The following is a 20074-nucleotide window of genomic DNA, read 5'->3' as shown; positions in this document are numbered from 1 at the left end:
ACAGATTTCAGAAATGGGCCTATGCCACAAAGTTTGAGTCAGATCTGAAGCTTCCCAAAGTTCAGGAAGTCTCCAGGGCTTTTGGGCCCTTCTCACATGATTTACGAAATGGAGGCTGTAAGTCTATATATTATCTGTTGTCCTGGGAAAAAGATTTTGAATATGCAACTCTCCCAGACAGAAGGGAATTATGATCTCCCTACTTTCTGAAAATCCAATGGAAATACTGATTTTACCTTCCTAATATACTAGTTCTTATATATATATATATATATATATATATATATATATATATATATATGCGTGTGTGCAATTATTAATATATTAACTTGTTAATTCCCATGTGGGGTGGTTTGGTTTTGTTGTGTTATGTGTCATCCCCCCATCCGTCCATCCCCAAATTATGTCTCTATTCTAGCCAAAAGAAGAAAGAACATAGAAAACCTACACATTAATCCCGTACAGGTAAAACAATCTATTTCAGTGGATGCAAGATACAAATATTCACAATGCTCTCAGGTCATACAGCCATCTCTAAGGCTCAGGGACTACCTCCTGACTGAATCTCTCTTAATACCCAGTATTCACCCTTCAAATGAGATTTTATAAAAAAATCTTCAGTGTTTATGGTATTTAAATACCAGAAGTACAATATTATCATTTTTATGGTGTAAAATGTTTGAATGTAAGCTTCTTCAGATAGAATGGCACAATTACATTGACGCAATTCTGCTGGTCAGAAAAAACTCTTCCTTTATAACTGTTCTTGTCCCACAGATTTCTGGGAGCTTGGTTATTTAGCCTAAGCTGAAGGGAATGGATTCACCTCTGAAGGTCCGTGGTTTGCTTTCTGCTTTTGAAGGGTATGACTAATATTTAATTTCATATTACATTCACCTCTTAAGAAGACAAACAAAATGACAAAGATACATAACTAGACCATCTTCTGTATTAAGTATATTTTCCTGATAATTACATGCAGTTGTTTGTATTTCTTTCCCTAACCATAGATATCCCAGTTACTTGCATTTCATTGAAGTAAGTCCTTCTCTGGCTTAACAACCAATGCATTTTAGGCCTGTTCGTTTAAACTGTTGAGACTTATAGGCACTAAAAGCCTAAAGGTAATAAGGCTTTTACTTACTGAACACCATTTATACCCCCAGTGTATCTTTCCCTGTGCAAGCTGTCTCAGCTGTGACATAAAGTGTTTCCTAACCAAATTCGTCACTTTCCAGTTGGCTGTACCCATCCCCTGGAATATGAATTTGCAAGCAAGAAAGCTATTGAAAGGTCAAGGGATAGAGAGAGGCACGCTGAACAGAATGGCACTTGTTCCTCCTGCCACTTCAAGGTACTGACGTCCTTGCTGTCTCTGTGCATTTATTTGCATAATAGGTGTGTTTGCCTGGCCTTTATTACAGTGGATTGAATGTAAATCAGTTACTGCAACAGTAAATGCATCCTATGGAACTCTCTTCTCACTGGCATACAAATGAAGGTCCTAGTGCTGCCTAGGGATACTGGAGGTGATTGTTACAGCTTGTACTAGAGGCTACAGGAGGGTTTCATGGTCTTGATGAAATAAGTGTTTCTTTTAGTTCATCTTCTCCCTTCTGTTGCTGTAAAGTTGTTCAAGAGACTGAACTTATTTCAGTATGTAACTTGCCGCCAAAACATCTCCATCTTTGACACCACCTTGGACTGAATTGGACTCTGTGAGATTTCTGCTTACACTGAGATATAATTTACTTAGTGACCTTATTTAAGCACCAAAATATATTTCTAGTTTCTCTGGTAAGACACTGTTTTCCTTCTCAACACAAAAACAGCTGCAGGCTTTTATTCCTGACGTTTAGAAATACACAGAAAGTATCGGCCACGCTCCTTTCTACTCAACCTTTTTGGCCAGGATTCCCTACCTTTCCTTTCTGCTAAAGCAGGCTGGGATGCCATGCTGCCTTTGTCACTTAATGGAACTACTGCACATATACATTCAGTCCAGGACTTCCCAGGAAAAAAAAATTTTCCATGTTTCTGTGCCTCCTTTCAGGAGGCTTGTCGCATATTGCTCTAAACTTCTGATGCTCAGTACTGTAACCTCCTTCCCTTTAAGTTCGCCCATAAGATGTTTTAGTGAACCTTTTTCTTCTCATCTGCTGCAACTGGCTGTCCAAGTTCTTCATGACTGTCTCCAAATCAGTTTTCAGTAACATTTGTGTAAGTCACATCTCATTCACAGAAGAAAAGATTGACACTACTACCTCGCAGTCTTGTTGAACTAACATCTTTCTCCTGAAGTCTTGCATGAAGCACTTTGCGGCATGTGTTGGCAGAGAAGCTGTGGCATTGCACTTTAAGAGTGTGTGTTGTATTTGCCTCATATCTGGAAATGGAAAGGGGCTAGGGAACTGAGTATTGGCAGTCACAAATTTCAAAAAACACTAGGGCCAAAAGCACAATACTATTTTAAGTTGTGGGGCCAGGGAACATGATTTTTTCTTCTATCTTTTGTTTTATCAAACTTTCTGGTTGATTTGGGCCATCTTTTAAAATTATTTCAACAATCATAATGGCCAGAAACTTGCTCTTCTGTAACATCTGTTGGTTTTATATATATATATATATATATATATATATATATATATATATATATATATATATAAATTATTTCTTCTTCAATTTGGATTTTGATTCTTGAAACTCCTGCACAGTGATTGCTTACCAGCATCTAAGTGCTGGCAACAACACAAAGCAACACACATTTCCTAGGTTTTGTAGTGACTGGCAAAGCTGTTTTCCAGGGAGAAGGATTAGCCCTGTGCATAAAGCTTGGATTTCATACATAACAGCCCTATTTCTTCTTTAAATTTGATCATATGTTCTCACTTTCATGTATGTCTTTATTAGTATAGTACAATATTTATTTAAAAGCTTTTAATATTTTTAGGCTTCCTCCCATTTAAAATTGTGATTTTTCTGCTATTTCAGTTAAATGCTACACAAATTTTCTTGAAGCGGAGTCATTTTTCTGTGCAGTTTTAGCTCTGTATTTCAGCAGCACCAGTTTGGGCTGTCTGTCAGCAGCACATAAGGTACATTACAAAAGATATAATCAGTTTTTTATCAGTGATCTGGTGTTTCTAGAATATATTTTCATGTTTTGATTCTCCTCTTTTCATTACAAGTCATTTTACTCATCACAGTACTGATGTGGTTGCAGCTCAGCAAGCTCAGATTGCTTTGGTGGGACTATAATAAATCAGACAAAAAAAATTAGACTGCTCTCCAAATTCTTTATCTGGAAGAGAGAGCTGATATCAGTATGTTCATACTCTGAATAACAATTTTAAGAACAGGCAAAGTATAAAGTGTTGAAAAAACTGAATGTATTAGCTACAGAGATTACTCATCTCATCTGCAAAAACCAGAAGAATGCCTCTATTTCCAATACAGAAAATTTTGTTTGAAGGTCTTCCTTTTTGCACCCTTCCATTGAGTGCACCCTCAGCAAGTCTGCTGACGACGCCAAGCTGTGTGGTGCGGTCAACATGCTGGAGGGAAGGGATGCCATCCAGAGGGACCTTGACAGGCTGGCGAGGTGGGCCCATGCGAACCTCATGAAGTTCAACAAGGCCAAGTGCCAGGTCCTGCACGTGGGTGGCAGCAATCCCAAGCACAAATACAGGCTGTGCAGAGAGTGAACTGAGAGCAGCCCTGAAGAGAAAGACTTGGGGTGCTGGTGGATGAGAAGCTCAGCGTGGCCCAGCAGTGTGCACTTGCAGCCCAGAAAGCCAACCAAATCCCGGGCTGCGTCAAAAGAAATGTGATCAGCAGGTTGGGTCGAGGGAGGGGATTCTCCCCCTGTACTCGGCTCTTGTGAGGCCCCACCTGGAGTGCTGCGTTCAGCTCTGGGGACCCCAGCCTAAGAAGGACACGGACCTGTTGCAGCGAGTCCAGAGGAGGGGCCATAAAGATGGTCAGAGGGCTGGAGCACCTCTCCTGTGAGACTGGCTGAGAGAGTTGGGGTGGTTCAGCCTGGAGAAGACAAGGCTCCAGGGAGACCTTACCAGCCTGCCAGTACCTGAAGGGGCCAACAGGAAGGATGGAGAGGGGCTTTGTACAGGGGCATGTAGTGATGGGGCCAGGGGTGGTGGCTTTAAACTGAAAGAGCAGAGATTTAGATCAGGTGTGAGGAGGAAATGGTTCAGTGTGGGGGCGGTGAGGTGCTGGCAGCAGAGGCTGCCCAGAGCAGCTGTGGGTGCCCCGTCCCTGGCAGGGCTCAAGGCCAGGCTGGACGGGGCTGGGAGCAGCCGGGGCTGGGGGAAGGGGTCCCTGCCTGTGGCTTTGACGATCATTAAGGTCCCTTCCAACCCAAACCATTCTCTGATTCTGTGATTTCTTTGGATCTTAGCTTCCAGACATTGTCTTCACAGGCCCCAGATTGTGCCATTATAATTTCATCTCAAGTTTCTGTTTACACCTGAGGCACCCCTGTAAACAGCATTAGGCACAAATTACACCACAACTAAATATTTTCTTGTTACCTGACACAACTAAATATTTTCTTGTTACCTGACACTGACGTGTGTATATAGTATTTTCTTTAGGTTGGCTATAAAGGCCTGTAACATGTGACACAACTCCGGTCTTTCATCTTCATAAGGGTGGAGGAAAGGGTGCTCTTAATTATTTTCCTAATTTCATAAATGCTCTCCTCAAGCATATAAACATATCAATAAAGAGATGCATCTTTTGAGGAGCCAGACATCTAAAATGTTTCTAGTTACCTGGTCAATGAGACTGGAAGCAGGAATCAGTGTAAAATCAAATTATGATTAAATCTGGTACAGTGACTAAAGTACTTCAGAGGCACAGTGAGTGCCTGCAAGGATGCAGGCAGAGGAGGAGGACTAGCACAATATAGGGAAGATACAGAATTTGGAGGAGGTGCACAGGTCATGAAAGACTGTTTCAGCCTGGGCTTTGCATAGAAGAAGTGAAGCTAAAACAGGAAACTTGAGTCCAAATGAGACAAAAATGTAAAATATTGCAAAAAATGTGGAGAACAATACGTTAACTATAAAATAGAGATTAAATATATGGAAATAATTGAAGCAGCAGACTCATGGTTCCAAATTCAACAAAACAGCTACAGACTTCCATTTAAGCGTGCTCTTCCTACCCACAGAAGTGAAGTCCATGATTAAAATCCTGCCTGAGTTTATATGCTGGATTAATCCTGTGGTAATCATAGTCTCCTCCTTCAGCTTTCAGTGAGTCATAGGATTCACTGCATCCAGGGAATTTAGACTGCTTGGTACTTCAAAATACTACTTTTATTTAAGAGTACTAAACCCAGGGTTACAAGACAAGATTTGTCTTTAATATTTTTCTGGTTTTGCTTGAAGGATCTTCGTAATACTGGGCATTGATCCAATAAACGTGAGCTCGTTCAAGGGTAGAAGACAGTATGAGATCCTCCCTAATATTTTTCTTCTCTATGTTACCATGTTTAAATAAGCAAAAAAAAGCTTAATTTTTTTCCCTCAGCATCCCTGAATTTTCACATATACAATGCAGTGAAAATTTAAATAAAATTATTCTTTGAAATTATGCTACCATTTTTCCCTGATAATGACTTTAGGCACATTAAAATTAACAGATGTGTCTTACCAAAATAACCCAGAACTAAATGTTCAGTGTTTATTCTCTTTCGAAAACAAAAACCAATGAAGAACCAAATAACTAGAGTGTCAAATAAATGTGTTTTATGTAGAATCATGAGGCTCCTATCTGAAGTGAATTAGAAACTAATCTTAGGTAAATATATTGTGGTGGTTTTGTCAATGTGTTCCTAAGGATGAGATTAATTACATCCATTGATGTGAATAATATACGATCAATACCCATTTTCCTTTCTAAAAGGATTAAATCAAATCCATTCTGCAACCTGGAATTTGTTTTTATTCTTAAAAAAAATCAGCATAATTAAAAGGCAATTAAAACAGGAACCAAGAAGAAATGGAAACAAAGAGAGTAGCAGAAGGATTTTTACTGAAAGCTGTAACAAAAACTAGAAATCCCAAATGAGATGAAAATGAGTAGCCAAGAGCATCAAAAGCTAGATCCTAAGGCCTGGATGCTGCAGTCTTTTAGTATCACACATATACCTAATGCCACAGAGGATGCTGCAGGATTCTGGAAGTGTTTGCGAGATCAGGCAGGAACCAACCATTCAGCTTGTCTGTAGGTTAGTATTAACAACAGTTAGTGAAATAACATTTGAAATGTCATGGTCAACTCCTGAAGCTCCAGAGATGTTTCCATTTTGTAGAATTCATGGTAGATTATGTTACAATTTTTCAAGGGTTTTCTTTGGATATTTATGCTAAAGTACTATGGAACCACTTACTAAAATGTGTTTTCCAAAAAGCAGAATTGTGGCAAAGGAGAACAGTAACTTTTCTGTTTTAGTAAGTTTCTGTTTTAATTCAAATACTTTCACAATTAAAAATAATAAGAAAAGGGTGGGGGTTTAGTCAAGTTTTGTTATAGCTGTTGAATCATAAACTGTATTTTGAAAAATAATCCCTTTATATACTACAAAGCCTGGACAGTTTTAGAGATGGCATGTATTTTCCATGGCATATGTCAAACCTGCCTGCTGAGTTGGGTCCTGTTATTCATGGGCAGGACAGTGGATCTGTCCACTCCCAGGTAAAAGGCCAACTTACCTAATGAACATGGAAGTTAAAGATTTCCTTTAACATTAAATGATCTTTTTAGAGTGGCACCAAGACATCCCTGTATTGCAGTAAAGAAGTTTGTATCTTCAGCATATCTGCTGGATGTTCACCATGTCCAGGAGCGTTTGGTCCAACACGGCATCTTAAGAATACTAGGAGGAACTAAAATACAGCAGAAAACCTTACTCAGGTCCCTCACTCCAGAGTGAACTTTACTGTTGTTAAACTCTTGCAAATGCTAGAAAACATTCAGGCTAAAGAAAATTCTGCACTTTAGTTTTTGAGTATTATATGCTTAAAGTTATTTGCTTGCTTGGGTATGATGTCTCAGCAGACTACAAGATCTAACCTACATACTGGATGTTTTAGAAAGCACTTCCACAAAGTTAATGTGCAATAGTGTGAGGCATTTGTTTCTCATTTTTCTGGTATTAAGACCTCTAAATTTATCAGCCAAAATTGATTTTACTGCCACTGTAGCTGTAATCTAAGCAACTAAGAATATGCTTATTAAGTAGATAGCATAATCCTTTTGGCTGGAATTCTGCCATAAACAGTGGAATTTGTTTTCTGGAAAAGGAGGTAAAGTGATCTTAATAATTCAGTGAATGGCAGAAACTGTGAAGCTGTGTACAGATCTGGACTTTCTCACAAGTGATTATTTAGGAACAGTGCTAGTAATAACCTTCTGCTGACATCAGAAAAGGAGACATATGGCACTTGGATGCACATGCAGCACTTGCATTAGCTGGGTGGGTGGGCCTTTGTATTTACCATCACAGAAAAAATCTAGTGCATATGTGGCATCTAAAGATTTAAGGGATAAGAAGATGGAGGTGCTAGCAAAGATCTAATGTGTAAATATCATGAAGTTAATAATTTGTCTACTTTAAATGCATTATTCCTTTTCTTCAAGTTCAGAAGAATCAACCTTTCCAGAATAAATTCTTATTTCAATTAGAGAATATGAATAAGAAACCACAGAAACCAGAAAGTTGAAAATCTCTTTTGCACATTTAGAACATCCCCTGTCACTACACTACAGGACTCTTCTCCACAGTATGTTATGTGGTGCCTTAGAATCATACAATCATAGTTCAGGTTGGAAGGGACCTTCAGGAGTTAACTAGTTCAACTCCCAGCTCAAAACAGGACTCATTGGATCAGGTTGATCAGAGCCACATCCAGTCCTGAACATTTCCAAAGATGGAGATTCTACAACTTCTCTGAGCAACCTGTTGCAGTGTTTGACCACCCCCCTGTTTTTTTCTCCCCTTTTATCTGGAATATGGCATTTACCATTGCTGCAGCTTGTGTCCTTTGCCTCTTGTGCCATCACTGTGCACCTCTGAGAAGAGGCTAGTTCCATCTTCCAATCCTTTCCTGCAGTCAGGTATTTGTATGCAGCAACAAGGTCTCCTCCTCTTCTCCAAGCTGAAGATGCCCAGCTCTCTCAGATTCTTCATGTGCATCACATTCTCCAGCCCCTGGCTGTTTTGAAGGCCACCTGATTAACTCTCTCTCATATGTCAGTATTATTCTGTACTGGAGGGAGCTCCAAACTGGACACAGCATTCAGGTGAAGTCTTAGGCAAGATCATTTCCCTAGTCCTCTTGTTAATACGGCTCAAGGTGCTTCTGGCCGCCATTGCTGCAAGGGCACTCTGCTGAGTCCTGCTCAAATTGTCCACTAGGATGGCCGTGTCCTTTTCTGCAGGGTTGCTTAGGAGCCGCCTCCAGCCCATGCTGTTGCACTGCGCTGTTCCCTGCCAGATACAAGACCTTGCAATTGCTCCTGTTGGACTTCAGGAAGTTTGCATCAGCCTGTTTCTCTGGACTGTGGAGCTCCCTCTCAATAGCAGCCCTGCCCCCCAGCTGAAATGCGGTAAAAGAATGCAAAAGCCAGAGAGCCAAAGTGGGAAAGAAGCCCTATGCATCAGAAGCCTCTCAAGTAAAATGAGAGAACCAGATGGAGATGATAGTTACCTCTAGAATGGGAAGGAAAATTACAGAAATGCTCAGTTGGCTAAGCATTCTTCTATAAGAAGTAAGAAGCTGGTTTGTTCTTCTGTCTTCCATCTTGAAAAAAAATACTTGTGCTCATTTAAGATGTGTTGGCAACTTGCCTTTTGATATTGGTATGATATAAGATTATATTTGTATTTGCTTCCCATAACATTTTAGTTATATATCTGTTCTGATTTGATGACGGGCACAGTTCTAAGTCACAAACTAAAATGGAGTCTTTGTTGTACAGTTCTGTTTTCCCCCAGAGGAGATGCCTGGGAACTCTCACGGACCAAAATATGCAGTACTCTGCAGCTGGTCTATTAAAACGCATTTGGTGCTGAAATCTTCTTGGAAGAAGGAAAATTCTGAAAGCCAGGGAGACCATCTGGTTTTATCTAATTCTTCAGATTTTTTTGTTGCATAAAACGGATGTATCAAGACAAGCCATCCAGACAGTTGCATTGCTAATGGGACCATATTCCTAAGTTTTTCAGATCCCATAGACCTTTAAGGCTTTTAGGGTGTATAACCTTTCATAGTTTGTCACTGCTTCCATCAGGATGGTGTTCCCTTTGCAAAATATGTAACTTAGGGCTCCACATAAACCATGTGTGGTCAGGGAATATGGTTTTGGGGCAAACTTTCAATATAGATTAAGCAAATTTGGCCTCTGGCTGCTTTTAAGAATTCTACAAGTTTTCACACCCCTTTTCAAAATCAATCCTCTCACAGATCCAGATATCCTTTATACATGAACAAATAAAAACCTTTAAAACAGTCAAATCAAGCTAACAAAACACCACACACAGCCTTCACAACACAAAATAACACAGGAGGAAACCTGTCAGGTCTGCCAGAGACTGTTACTGATTTATACGTAGGATGTTCAGGTGCTCGTGTTAATGCATGGAGCTACTAAGCCACAAATTATTCAAGGAGTGGTTTTTCCAGTACACAACAAATACCACTAATGGTTAGTGATCTTAGGAATGTGCTCTCTGTAGTACAGAGAGGATGTTATTGTTGTGAGATAACTGCTTCACATGACCTGTGGCACAAACCTCTGTGTCTGGTGAATGGAAGACAAAGGCATGCATATAAATTACTTTTAATTCATCTTCCATTATGTGTTGCAGGATGTCTTGGTACCATTACATCTCACAAACTGAGTTAAAACAGCCTCAGCTGAGATAACCTTCCATTGACTTTGCATTCATTGGGGTCTCTGTCCGTGTTGCTAAAAAGGTTTCAAAAGGGGAAAAATATGAAATGTACTTAAATACTTGTGTTTAACATTCCCTAAATATATGAGAAACCACCTCGTGGCAGCTGTGGAACAACTGCAGGCCAAAGAAGTAAAAACTGTGCATCAAATTTTTTCTCTCTTCAGTCTGAGCAACCAGATCTCTTCTGGATTTCTCTCTGATTTGGCACAAGTGGTAGGGTTGATAGGCTCAAGGAAGGACAGATAACGCTCTGCCTGTTCGTGAAAAAAGCCTTCATAAGTCCAGAGCATAGCATCTTAACAAGGAATGGTAATGTTAAAACAATTAGTAAACATCATCTAAGTAGTTCTTCAAGCAGCTCTGTGGATTGGGTAAGAAAGGTTGGCTCCTGAGGTGGTTTTCCTGCTGTTTCGGTGGAGTCAGCTCTGGCCAGGAAAGCAGTCTCTGTTTCACAGAGCCATTTCGGAGAGGAAACGGAGAACGATTTCTTCCTTAAGACATTTGTACAGTGGAACCGCTGGAGGTGGACAGCAGCATTACACGGGGCTGACCTGCATCAGCCCTGCCACAGCAGAAGGAACCCTGCACTGGCTGAGAGGCTGATCATTGGGAGCAGCTGTGGAAGTCCCAGTGTCTTCTGCTTCGTGGTGAGAGTAAGAATGGTCAGTGGGGGGCTGAGGTTTCAGTTCTGAATCTGAAAGACATTTGAAACAGTGTCTGGTGTGGGTGCTGCTCTCACCCTCCCTCTGGTCCTTCCAGCCCTGCTAGACGGAGGCAGGGGTGGGACCCTGCCTGTGGGAACATCGCCACAGTCTCATCAGCATCTGAAAATGACCTTCCTTTCACCTGCCACTGGAAAACACGTAACGAGGTGCAGCCTTCCATGTAGATGATGGCGATGGTATAGAAAGGTGATTCTTTGATCCTACTAGTGCTTGGGGTGCTTTTCTCTCCAAAATGAGCTTTCTTAACAAGTAAATCAGTACAATAACCGCATTTCTTTTTAAAAAAGTGCCATTCCCCATGGGTGAATGCAAGCCTCCGGCAGCAAGCCTCCCAGTCACACGCTGTAACCGCTGGGAAGCTGGGTGACAAGGGCTGTAACGGCATGGCTTGGAGCTCAGGGCCAGCTGCCCGCTGCCCGGCGCTCGCCTGTGGGGCACAGGCCACCAGCCCGCCCTGCCCTGCCCGGCCCTGCCCGGCCCCCAGCGCTCTTGTGCCGCGGTTCTGCCGGCCGGGCCCTGCTGCCCCGGCGGGAAGGAACGAACAGCCGGGGCGCAACGCTCCCGGCCAGCTGTGAGGGCGCGCGGAGGTGGCACGGCGGGGAGATGTGGCGCCGAACCCCCGGGGCGCCGCGCCGGGGCCGGGCCGGGCCGGCAGGAAGCGAGCGCGGGGCGGCGCCGCGCTCCCGGAAGCGGTTGGGCGGCCGCGGCGTCTGCGGGCGGCGAGGGGCGGTGCTGGCTGTCCCGCACGGCGCGACGGGCGCGGGGCGCAGGGCACAGACGCGGCCCGGCCCGGCCGCCCCGCAGCCCGCGATGCCCTGGGACCGCCGGCCACGCCGCGGGGCATGGTGAGCCCGGGGCGGCCGCTCCCTGCGGGGACCCGGCGGGCGGCCTCGCTGCTCCGCTTCAGCCTGCTGCTGCTGGTGCTGCCACGGGGCGCCGGGGCGCAGAAAGGTGGGTGCGGGGGCGGGCGGGCCGCGCTGCCCAGGCCGCCGGGGGGGGGGGGGGCGAGGGAGACGGGCCCTGCGGGACGCTGCCGCTGGGAGGGGCGTCCCAGCCGTCCCCGGCGTGGGCCCGCACCCCGGGGCTGCCCCCCGGCCCGCAGGGGCGAAGGAAGAGCCCGCTCCCCGAAGGGCCCTGTCCGCCCTCGCCTCAGGGCGCGGGGCGGCGGGGCCTGGCGCCGAGGGAGGCCGCCGCGTTTCCCCCGCGGGCTGCGTGTGGCGGCCGGGCCGGGGCAGCCGCCGCGCCGGGGCGGTGTAGGGGAGCCCACGCGTGGAGGCGCCCGTCCCGCTGGTGCCGGGAGGAGCGGGCCGGGTTCCCGGGATCGCGGGGCGGGCTGCGGCGGCTCGGTCCCGGCGTGGCGGGAGCTGAGGGGGCGCCGCGGGAGCTGTCGCTTCGGTCACACGCCTGGGGAAGGCGGTGGCAGTCAGTACTTTGACAACGTCGTGAAACTTTCGCCTCTGTGGGTGCAGGGGTTGAGAATAGAAATTTTATGGTCCTCAGTCCTGCGTGCTTCTTGCACTGCTCTGCTTCCTTTCAGAAATTAAACGCTCTTCTTGTGTAACTTTCAGTATGTCTCAGATGGAAATATATTTGAATGTCACAAATGCTGTATTTAAATGCACAGAGGGAATCAGGAATGTGTGCACCGTGCTGCTAAATGTACGCTTTACTTAATTTTTTGAGTGCAGAATGGTCAGAGATGTGTCCGTAGAGCAAGCTAGTCATGTTGACTTACCTCTTCGGCTTACTTCTAGCTGATCGCATTTAGTTCTAAGTACATTCCTGTACATGCACGAAGCTAACACTAATAAAACTTTGGCATACCTGGTTTTGTTTTATTTTGGTTTAATTTATAATGGAGGTGGAGAAGACCCAATTGCTTTTGAGGGGAAATGGGACAGTTTTAACATTTAGCCTTCTGAAGGCTGCTGCCAGGTCAGTGGGGCAGCAGCAAGGTGTCAGTTCCTGCTATAGGAGCATCGTACTCCAAATGTGTGTGCTGACCTGACACTAGTCTGACCTTTTGGTGAGCAGACTGAGTTTGTTGTTCTAGGAGAAAACTGAAGTAACTGGGTGGGGAGGGAGGAGTCATAATTTTCCTCCAAATTATTGAGTCGAATTGTCTCAGAGTGGTTGGAGGTGTGCTAGAGTGGGTGGGAACATGCAGCAAGAGGTTGGACTGTGTGGACAGCAGGCTTTTGGGTGTGCTGGTCACTTCATCTTTTTATACTCTGAGAAACCACTGAAGAGCTTGTTCCCAGAATTTCAATTTATGATGTTCCTCCAGTTAATGCTTAAAGTTTGCACAGAAGTCTCTCTTTTGAGCAGTAGGGGAACCTCTTTACTGACAAATCTCATTTTATTTGGCATCAAAACCCAGCTTGTTTTAAGGTTAGGGTCTCTGGTGTTGTCAAATACAAATACTGAAGTATCCTTCAGTCATTGAAACTGTTGAAGCTTCTAAGAAAAGTTCTGCTTGTGAGGGACTGTTTCCTTGCCAAAATATTTCATTTATCTTATTCCAGAGAAGGTTGGGGAGCGCATATCCTGTATCTTTAAATGCTGGCATAGTTCTAATTTGGGTAAAGGAGTCCCATACGGAAACGAAACTGCTGTCTTGCTCATGAAGGGTCTGCACGGAGCTGTTACTAAATTGATATATTAAATATATGCACAGGCTTCTAAGAGAGTGTGTTGAGATTGCCAATAGAAGTACCCAAGGTTTAGGGAATTCCACAGTTAAAGTTGCTTTTAAGCTCTTCTATAAAAAATCTGGTAAGTGATACTAGGTGGGAACCTAGCCTCATTCCTTGCGTTAGGGTGTCTGGTCGTCTGTTAATAAGCAGCTATTAATTTTCTGTTCTAGCGTTCAGCAGCACTAAGCCTCACATACTACATGGTATTCAAATCTTGTTTTCAAGATACAGTATTTTCATTTCTGACATGCTTTTCTGTAGAGCACCTCCCTAGTATGAACTGATGTAAAAATAACGTATGATTTTGGTCAATTTGAAACTTCCTTTGAATGTTGAGTCAAATGTTCTCTCTTTCCCTTTCCGGATAGCTGGAAACTTGAGGGATGAAAAAGTGCAGGTACTGCTGTGGTAAATATGCTTCTCACTTAGTAGCCCACTGTATTACCTTGGCAGATTTGGGTGGGATTTTTTTTTTTTTGTCTATCATTGAAAATCATTCTGTGTATGTATCTCACATTCTTTGGTCAAGGTCTTGAACTTGAGCATCTCACTGTCTTGGAAAATATGAGCATTTTGCATGAGGTTGAACACCTTCAGAAACACTGAAAAAGACTCAACAGAAAGTAACTGGTGCTGTCATACGGTCTCATGCGTTGGGGACTGTCCAGTGGCAGCTGTGCAAGTCAACTCTTGTGATTTTGAAACAATTCTATAGTGACTAGCTCCTGGCTGCAAGGAAACTGCTATTTGAAAAATACTTCAAGTGTTTTATTTTTCATGTAATTAAGCAGGTGTGAATGAAAGCAAGCCAGTCCATGTAAGCTTCCTGCTCTTTGTAGACTGCATTTTGAGAAGCAGTGCTCTTAACAGATGTTCAGCTATTGATACAAATTCGGTGTGGCCTGTTCATCAGTTAAATTTAACCTTTTTTTGGCTTTAGAAGAACACAGCTAAGAGAGAAATGGTTGCTTAGCTTTCATCAAAGTAGAACTTGAGTAATGTCTTAGTTATAAGTACCTTAGTACTTAGGTACTAAGATCTCAGGGTCTGCGGACCAGGAACTTTGTCATCACACATGTAGTTTGGTAGCCATCTGTTGGGATTCCTAGTGGATACTGATTTGCTTATAAAGCTGGGATAAAGCTTTAAGTTAAAAAATAAACTCTAGTGAATCCCAAGTGATTTGAAGCAGAATTGATTTTTTTTTTTTTTCACCCCTCAACCTTTTATTTAAAAGAAATTTACTCTGGGTGCTTGGTTTTAAATGTGATTCTCACATTTTGTTGTAAAAAAAAAATACCAAACCATAGGGATGTTGTTATATACTCAAACCTTTTGAAGAAAGTACCAGAAAGTGATTTGTCACGGTAGCTTAAAAATGTTTGTGTCAATGTAGCAGAGGAAAAGAATTTTTGAATGTATGGTGCAAAGTTACCATGATCTGAAATGCTGAGTGAAAGGACTGATGGCTCTGTGCACATTCAACCTAATGAAATGTTTTCTATGGTCTTGTGTTTTGTGATTGAACTGCAGTATTCCTGGGCCTGTTGTGTGTTCCTGTTCCTCTCTAGTTTTGCCGTGTGCCCTCCCCTTCCCTCTGCAGTGCTCCTGGTCTTGCCTTGGCTTGTCCATCCGGCAAGGCAGTAGACAGCGGTGGCTTTGACTTGTGGCCAGTCCAGAATTAAGCGCATGCTGATCCATCAGCTTAGCTTCTGTCTTTCTGTAGGACCTGAAATGGCTCGTGATTGTCCAGATGTTAGGGGCTGAAACAACTGTTGCGACTGTTGTGACTTCCTGGCCACTTACTGTGCAGGGGTGTCTGGGTGTCTTTGTCACTGAAGTACTGCATTTGGTTTACAGTGTGCTGAGTTCAGGAGTTCCTGAGACAAGTGGGAAGACTAGAACTAGCTGTGTGATTTTTGTGAACTTCATTTCCTTAAACTTTGTTTCAGATTTGGAAATAATTGTCCCTTTTGTTCACTAAGATAACCTTCCAGTTGTGAACTTCAAGCCTGAAAGGATCTAACAATGTCCTCCAGCTATAGATTTGCAAGAGAGGTGGCTTGATTTGGGTAGAAGGAAGCAGACAAAGAGAAGGTTGGTTGAGCTGCGTATCCATCAGCTGGGCAAGAGGGAGGGAGAGAGGTTGTAGCTTCTCCATAGATGTCTTGGAAGAGGTTATTTCCTTTTGGAACAGGTGACTGGCAAGGGTTCCAGCTGCCAAGGTAGCCCATTGCAGGTGTGCTTTTTTTTTTTTTTTTTTTTTTCCCCTTCCTCTCCTGCTGCAGATTGCTCCTGGCTTGTGAATATAAAACACTACCACAAAACTGTCTGCTGTATGAGCAATTGTCTGTCTTGGCCTTCATACAAGTGCCATTTTCTACTCTTGCTAAATTAGATTGGGTGGTGTCCCGTTGTCCTTTGTATCCATTGTCCTTGGCTGGGCTCATCTGGGAGGGAGTCACAGCCAAACCCTTGAGGAATTATTTTGATTGAAAGGATCTCCAGCTCTTTGGATGAGAGATTTGTTATCCCTCAAATTAACATCGGAATAAGTGTTTTATGATGGGGAGGGCAGTGCTCTATTGAACTGTTTGGTTTTGCTAATAGGACAGTTTTACTTGAGAGTGCAGAGTGTTTTGCAGATGCAATTGTGCAGAATACAGACTCTTGAGGATTTGGGGATTGGTAGCACGTAGGGCAAGAGTGCTGAAGCAATTCCCCTTCATCCTTGTGCTGAGAAGTACAGAAGAATTTTTCAAGGCCAGGGCTTAAAGTGCTGCCAGGCTTAGCTGACATGTCTGCTGATCCAGGTTTTCTTTTTCACTTCCCAGCATTGCACCTTGAAGATAGATGTAGTGAGGAGGAGGAGGAGGAGCAGTGCTCTAGAGAATTGTGTGGAGGAATGCTGTTCCTGGGGGGGAAGTGAGCTGGTGTTGGAAGTATAGACCTAAAAAGCAAAGATGTTTTTCCGCCTTCATTTACTGAGCCTTATTTGAAGTGGTTAGGTGGGTCTGGTGGGCAGAGGTATGTACATGTGTTGTGCAGAGCCATCCTTTCTGGGAGGGTGCCTCATAGCACCGATTCTGTGCAGCCCAGCTCATCTTTGGGAGGCTGTTGAGGTCATGCTTGCGTAGTCTGCTCCTCTAAAGGAAAGAATCACCATTTTGTGTAAATACTCTTATGAGTTCTTATACTTGGTCCCAGAAAGTATTACATTTTGCTTTGGATTTAAGCAATACAATGCACTTTGGTTTAAATATATATATACACTTCTGTGTACATGGCTATAAAAATCCAGTATCTGAGCTCATGTTAAAAAGGTAATGTTATCTTGTATGCTGCTACTGTGTGCATCTCAAGCCAGTGACCTTCTAGCACATTAGTGCATTCTTTAGGAAAAATGTTTTCCTGCTACTGAATGGATATATTCAGCTTTCAAGATTTGGAAAAATGTTTCCTTTATGTTATTCACGTTAGAGAGTAATAATCCATCTGCTTTTCTGCAGTTCTGCCACCTGCTTTATACTCTGCAAAATGATGCATTAGGTCAGGGGTCCTCAAACTTTTTAACCAGGGGGCCGGCGCGGATGAAGTGGCAGGACGTCATCTGCGGCTGCTTGGTTTCCCCCCCCAACCCCCGGCGGGGGCAGGGCAGGGGGGTTCTGTAAATACTGGGGGGCTGGATTGAGGACCCTGGGGGGCTGTATCGGGCCTGCAGGCCGTAGTTTGAAGACCCCTGCATTAGGTTTTTAATGTGTCGCTGCTGTTCTGTATAGTTTCAGTCATCGGCTAGTTCAGTGCTGCCTTGAATGCATCAACTTTGATAGCTTAGATAATCAGTACAAACACAATCCTTGTTGGAATTGCTGCTCAACATATTGACAAATGTTTCCATTTTTTCTTCATAATCAATATTTCTATTGGTTATTTTATCCATATTGTGAAAGGTTTTAAAATAAGCAATTGCATGTCACCTCCACTTTTGTAGCTGCATCCTGTGCTTTGGGAAAGCAGTTAGGATTACCTGGAATTTGTTTTGTAGTCAAAGGATTTCCCTCTCCTCCTGCATTTTGTGATTAACAGTTGCTTTTAGATTAATTTCTTTAATCAAATATTATGGAACATCCGTGGTCCTTTTTTTGGAGAATAGTAGTATTGTTGAAACCGTTGTCCAAGCAACACGGGTTTGTTACTAAATGGAGGTTGAGGGAGGTGGGGAGGGGGAGCAGTAGTAATGTTAACATAAAAGGCTGTGTAGAAACTTGCATTAAAGTAGGATCTATAAAGTTCTCAGTGCTTTTTTTTTTTGTACAGTGTGGTGGGTTATTTTCTGTGAAGCCTGTTCATTAATGTGGTAAGAATGTGAAATACCAGATTTTGTTAAGCTTTGTGCTTTGCCTTCCATTGTTTGAGGCAAACAGTTTGAGCTGTACTATTCACATTGTTGCTTTATATTTGAACACATTTGATGTTATTTGAATTAAAAATTAGAGTTGAAAATATGGTAGTGATTTGACATCTGGACCACAGAATAACATTGATTTTGAATATTGCTTTTGTTTGAATAATTCTTTGTCTAGTCTAGAAAAAGAAAACAAACCCCGACCCTTGGATGAGTAAGAAACATTTAACCTGTGCTATGTCCTTGCATGATCACTTAGTTTCCCTTGGTGAAGAGCTGTAAAAGGGTAACATTTCTTTATGGTTGCTAAACTCCTAAAAAATGAATTTAAGGGGCAGATAATTCATACTTGTTTAGCTACCATTATCTCGGTTATTTCAATCATTTGGATCTTGGGATTTATACACAGGCACTTGATACTGCTTATGGCATTTGGATGCTTCCTGTTGGCATTTCTTACAAAATCTCCATGTTTTTAGTTATCAGTTCTGTTTGGGTTACATTCCTTTTTCTCTACAAATACTGGAATAAAAGAAATTTACCATGAGTTAGCAGACTGTGAGGCTTAGACAAGCAAACAGCCGATGCGTGCTGATTCTCAGTGATTAGTTATTGCTTTGACTTGAGACTAGTTGCACCTTGAAAATCAAGCACATCAGTGTTTATCTTTGACAGTAAGTGACAACTCATACTTCTAGAATTTTCGTTGCGAGTTTGCAGTAAGACTGTAATTTGAGTTGACATCCCTAGCTGTAAAACAATTGAAATACATTTACAGTAACTATGTAAAATATAATACTAAGTGCATTGGCAATTGTTCTAGTCGGGTAAATCCTTTTCAAGAAAAAGGGTTCCTGAAAGCAGAATATCTGTAAGTAGGGGCTGAACACATACTTGTCAGATGTGCTTGCTTTTAATTTTTGCTAACACAAGGAGGATGTTTTGGCCTGTTCTCTGGTCTCTGTGCATGATAGATGTTCTGCATTTTGACTCAGTCAGTTACTATTTTCGTACAATTTTTTTGACTGGTGATATTAAGAACCCCTGTTCTTAGAATCTTACTGAAAGTACAAAGTTTCAAGTTTTTGACTGAATGAACTTCTACCCTATTAATAGATGTTCCATGCGTCTTGTTTTTGAAGGGTAACACAATTAGGAAAGTTCCAGTTCTGCACAACTGTTACAATAGCATACATAGCTGTTGCATTAGTAGATGTTTTTGTGTAAGCTGAATAAAGTTTATGAACTTTGTTGTCTCATTCTTGGCAATAGTAGTATTGAATAATAAGGAATTCGCCCATATGCCATAAATAAAGTAGGCGTATTTTTGAAGAATATCTTTGAAACAGTTGGTTTCGTGGTTGTTTTTTGTTGGTTTTTTTTTTCTTGGGTGGTGGTTGCTTGTTTGTTTTCCTCTCTTAAACTTTTAAAGCATGGTAGCTTTAGAAATAGTTAAAAATTCTCTCTCTCTCAAGATACCTTTAAATGAAGTCTGAAAACTTTCTGGAAAGTTAAATTTAATGCAACATCTTAAATTCCCTTTGATTAGAATCATAATTAGCCAACTGTAAGCAGTTGTGGCATACAAAAAATCAAACCTAAAAGGGTACTTCTGGTCTTCAGTACTGTGAATCTATCTTTCTGTAAAATGACCTATAAATTAGGGTCAGAGAGGTTCAAACCTGACATATGTTTTTTCTTTTTGGGAAGTCTGGAGGTTTTTTTCTTTGGTTGGGGGTGTGTGCGCCTGTGTGTGGTTTTTTTTTGGTTTTTTTTGTTTTTTTTGTTTTTTTAAGAAATGTTTCTCCAGTGCTTTCTTCATACTAAAGTTTGTCTTTCATTAGCAAGACTGTATTACATCAGTTTTGTTAATTTTATCATTAAAAAAAAATCAGATATTTTCAGAGGGTTTTTTTGTTCTGTGTGGATATCTTTGGTTGCATTAACACTTTTAATTGTGCAGTAAAAGTTTAAAGTAAATTTATTACATTTTAACATTCCTGCATTCTTTGTGATGTGAAAACTGAATTCAGCTCCTGCAAAATCACAGGAGACTATGCTGTTAACCATATTCCAGAGATGCTGCATCATATACATACTGAAAAATGAAAATTGAATCAGTGGTCAGATCATCTGTATGCTTTATTAAACATCTCCCTCCCTGCTTTATAACTTCCCTTGTTAATCTGCCCTCTAAACCTTCCTCTCAGATTTTTGAAGTTCTTTCCAAATTTACTTTAAGTTCAAGGAAGAGGTTTTGTCA

General features: G+C 42.3%; 1 protein-coding gene across 1 annotated transcript in view; it reads left to right on the top strand.

Moving 5' to 3' along the window:
* The first annotated feature begins 11417 nt into the window (after nucleotides 1–11417).
* DCBLD2 (discoidin, CUB and LCCL domain containing 2) overlaps nucleotides 11418–20074 on the top strand; it is a 46285-nt gene continuing 37628 nt past the window's right edge. Inside the window, exon 1 of the mRNA XM_040583205.1 lies at nucleotides 11418–11661. Within this exon, the coding sequence (XP_040439139.1) occupies nucleotides 11553–11661 (109 nt within the window). The 5' untranslated portion in view covers nucleotides 11418–11552. The remainder of the gene's footprint in view (nucleotides 11662–20074) is intronic.

Source organism: Falco naumanni, chromosome 2 (assembly GCF_017639655.2).
Source record: "Falco naumanni isolate bFalNau1 chromosome 2, bFalNau1.pat, whole genome shotgun sequence".
NCBI lineage: Eukaryota > Metazoa > Chordata > Aves > Falconiformes > Falconidae > Falco > Falco naumanni.
Note: the sequence above shows the minus strand (reverse complement) of the source record. Positions and strands in the feature narration are given on the sequence as shown.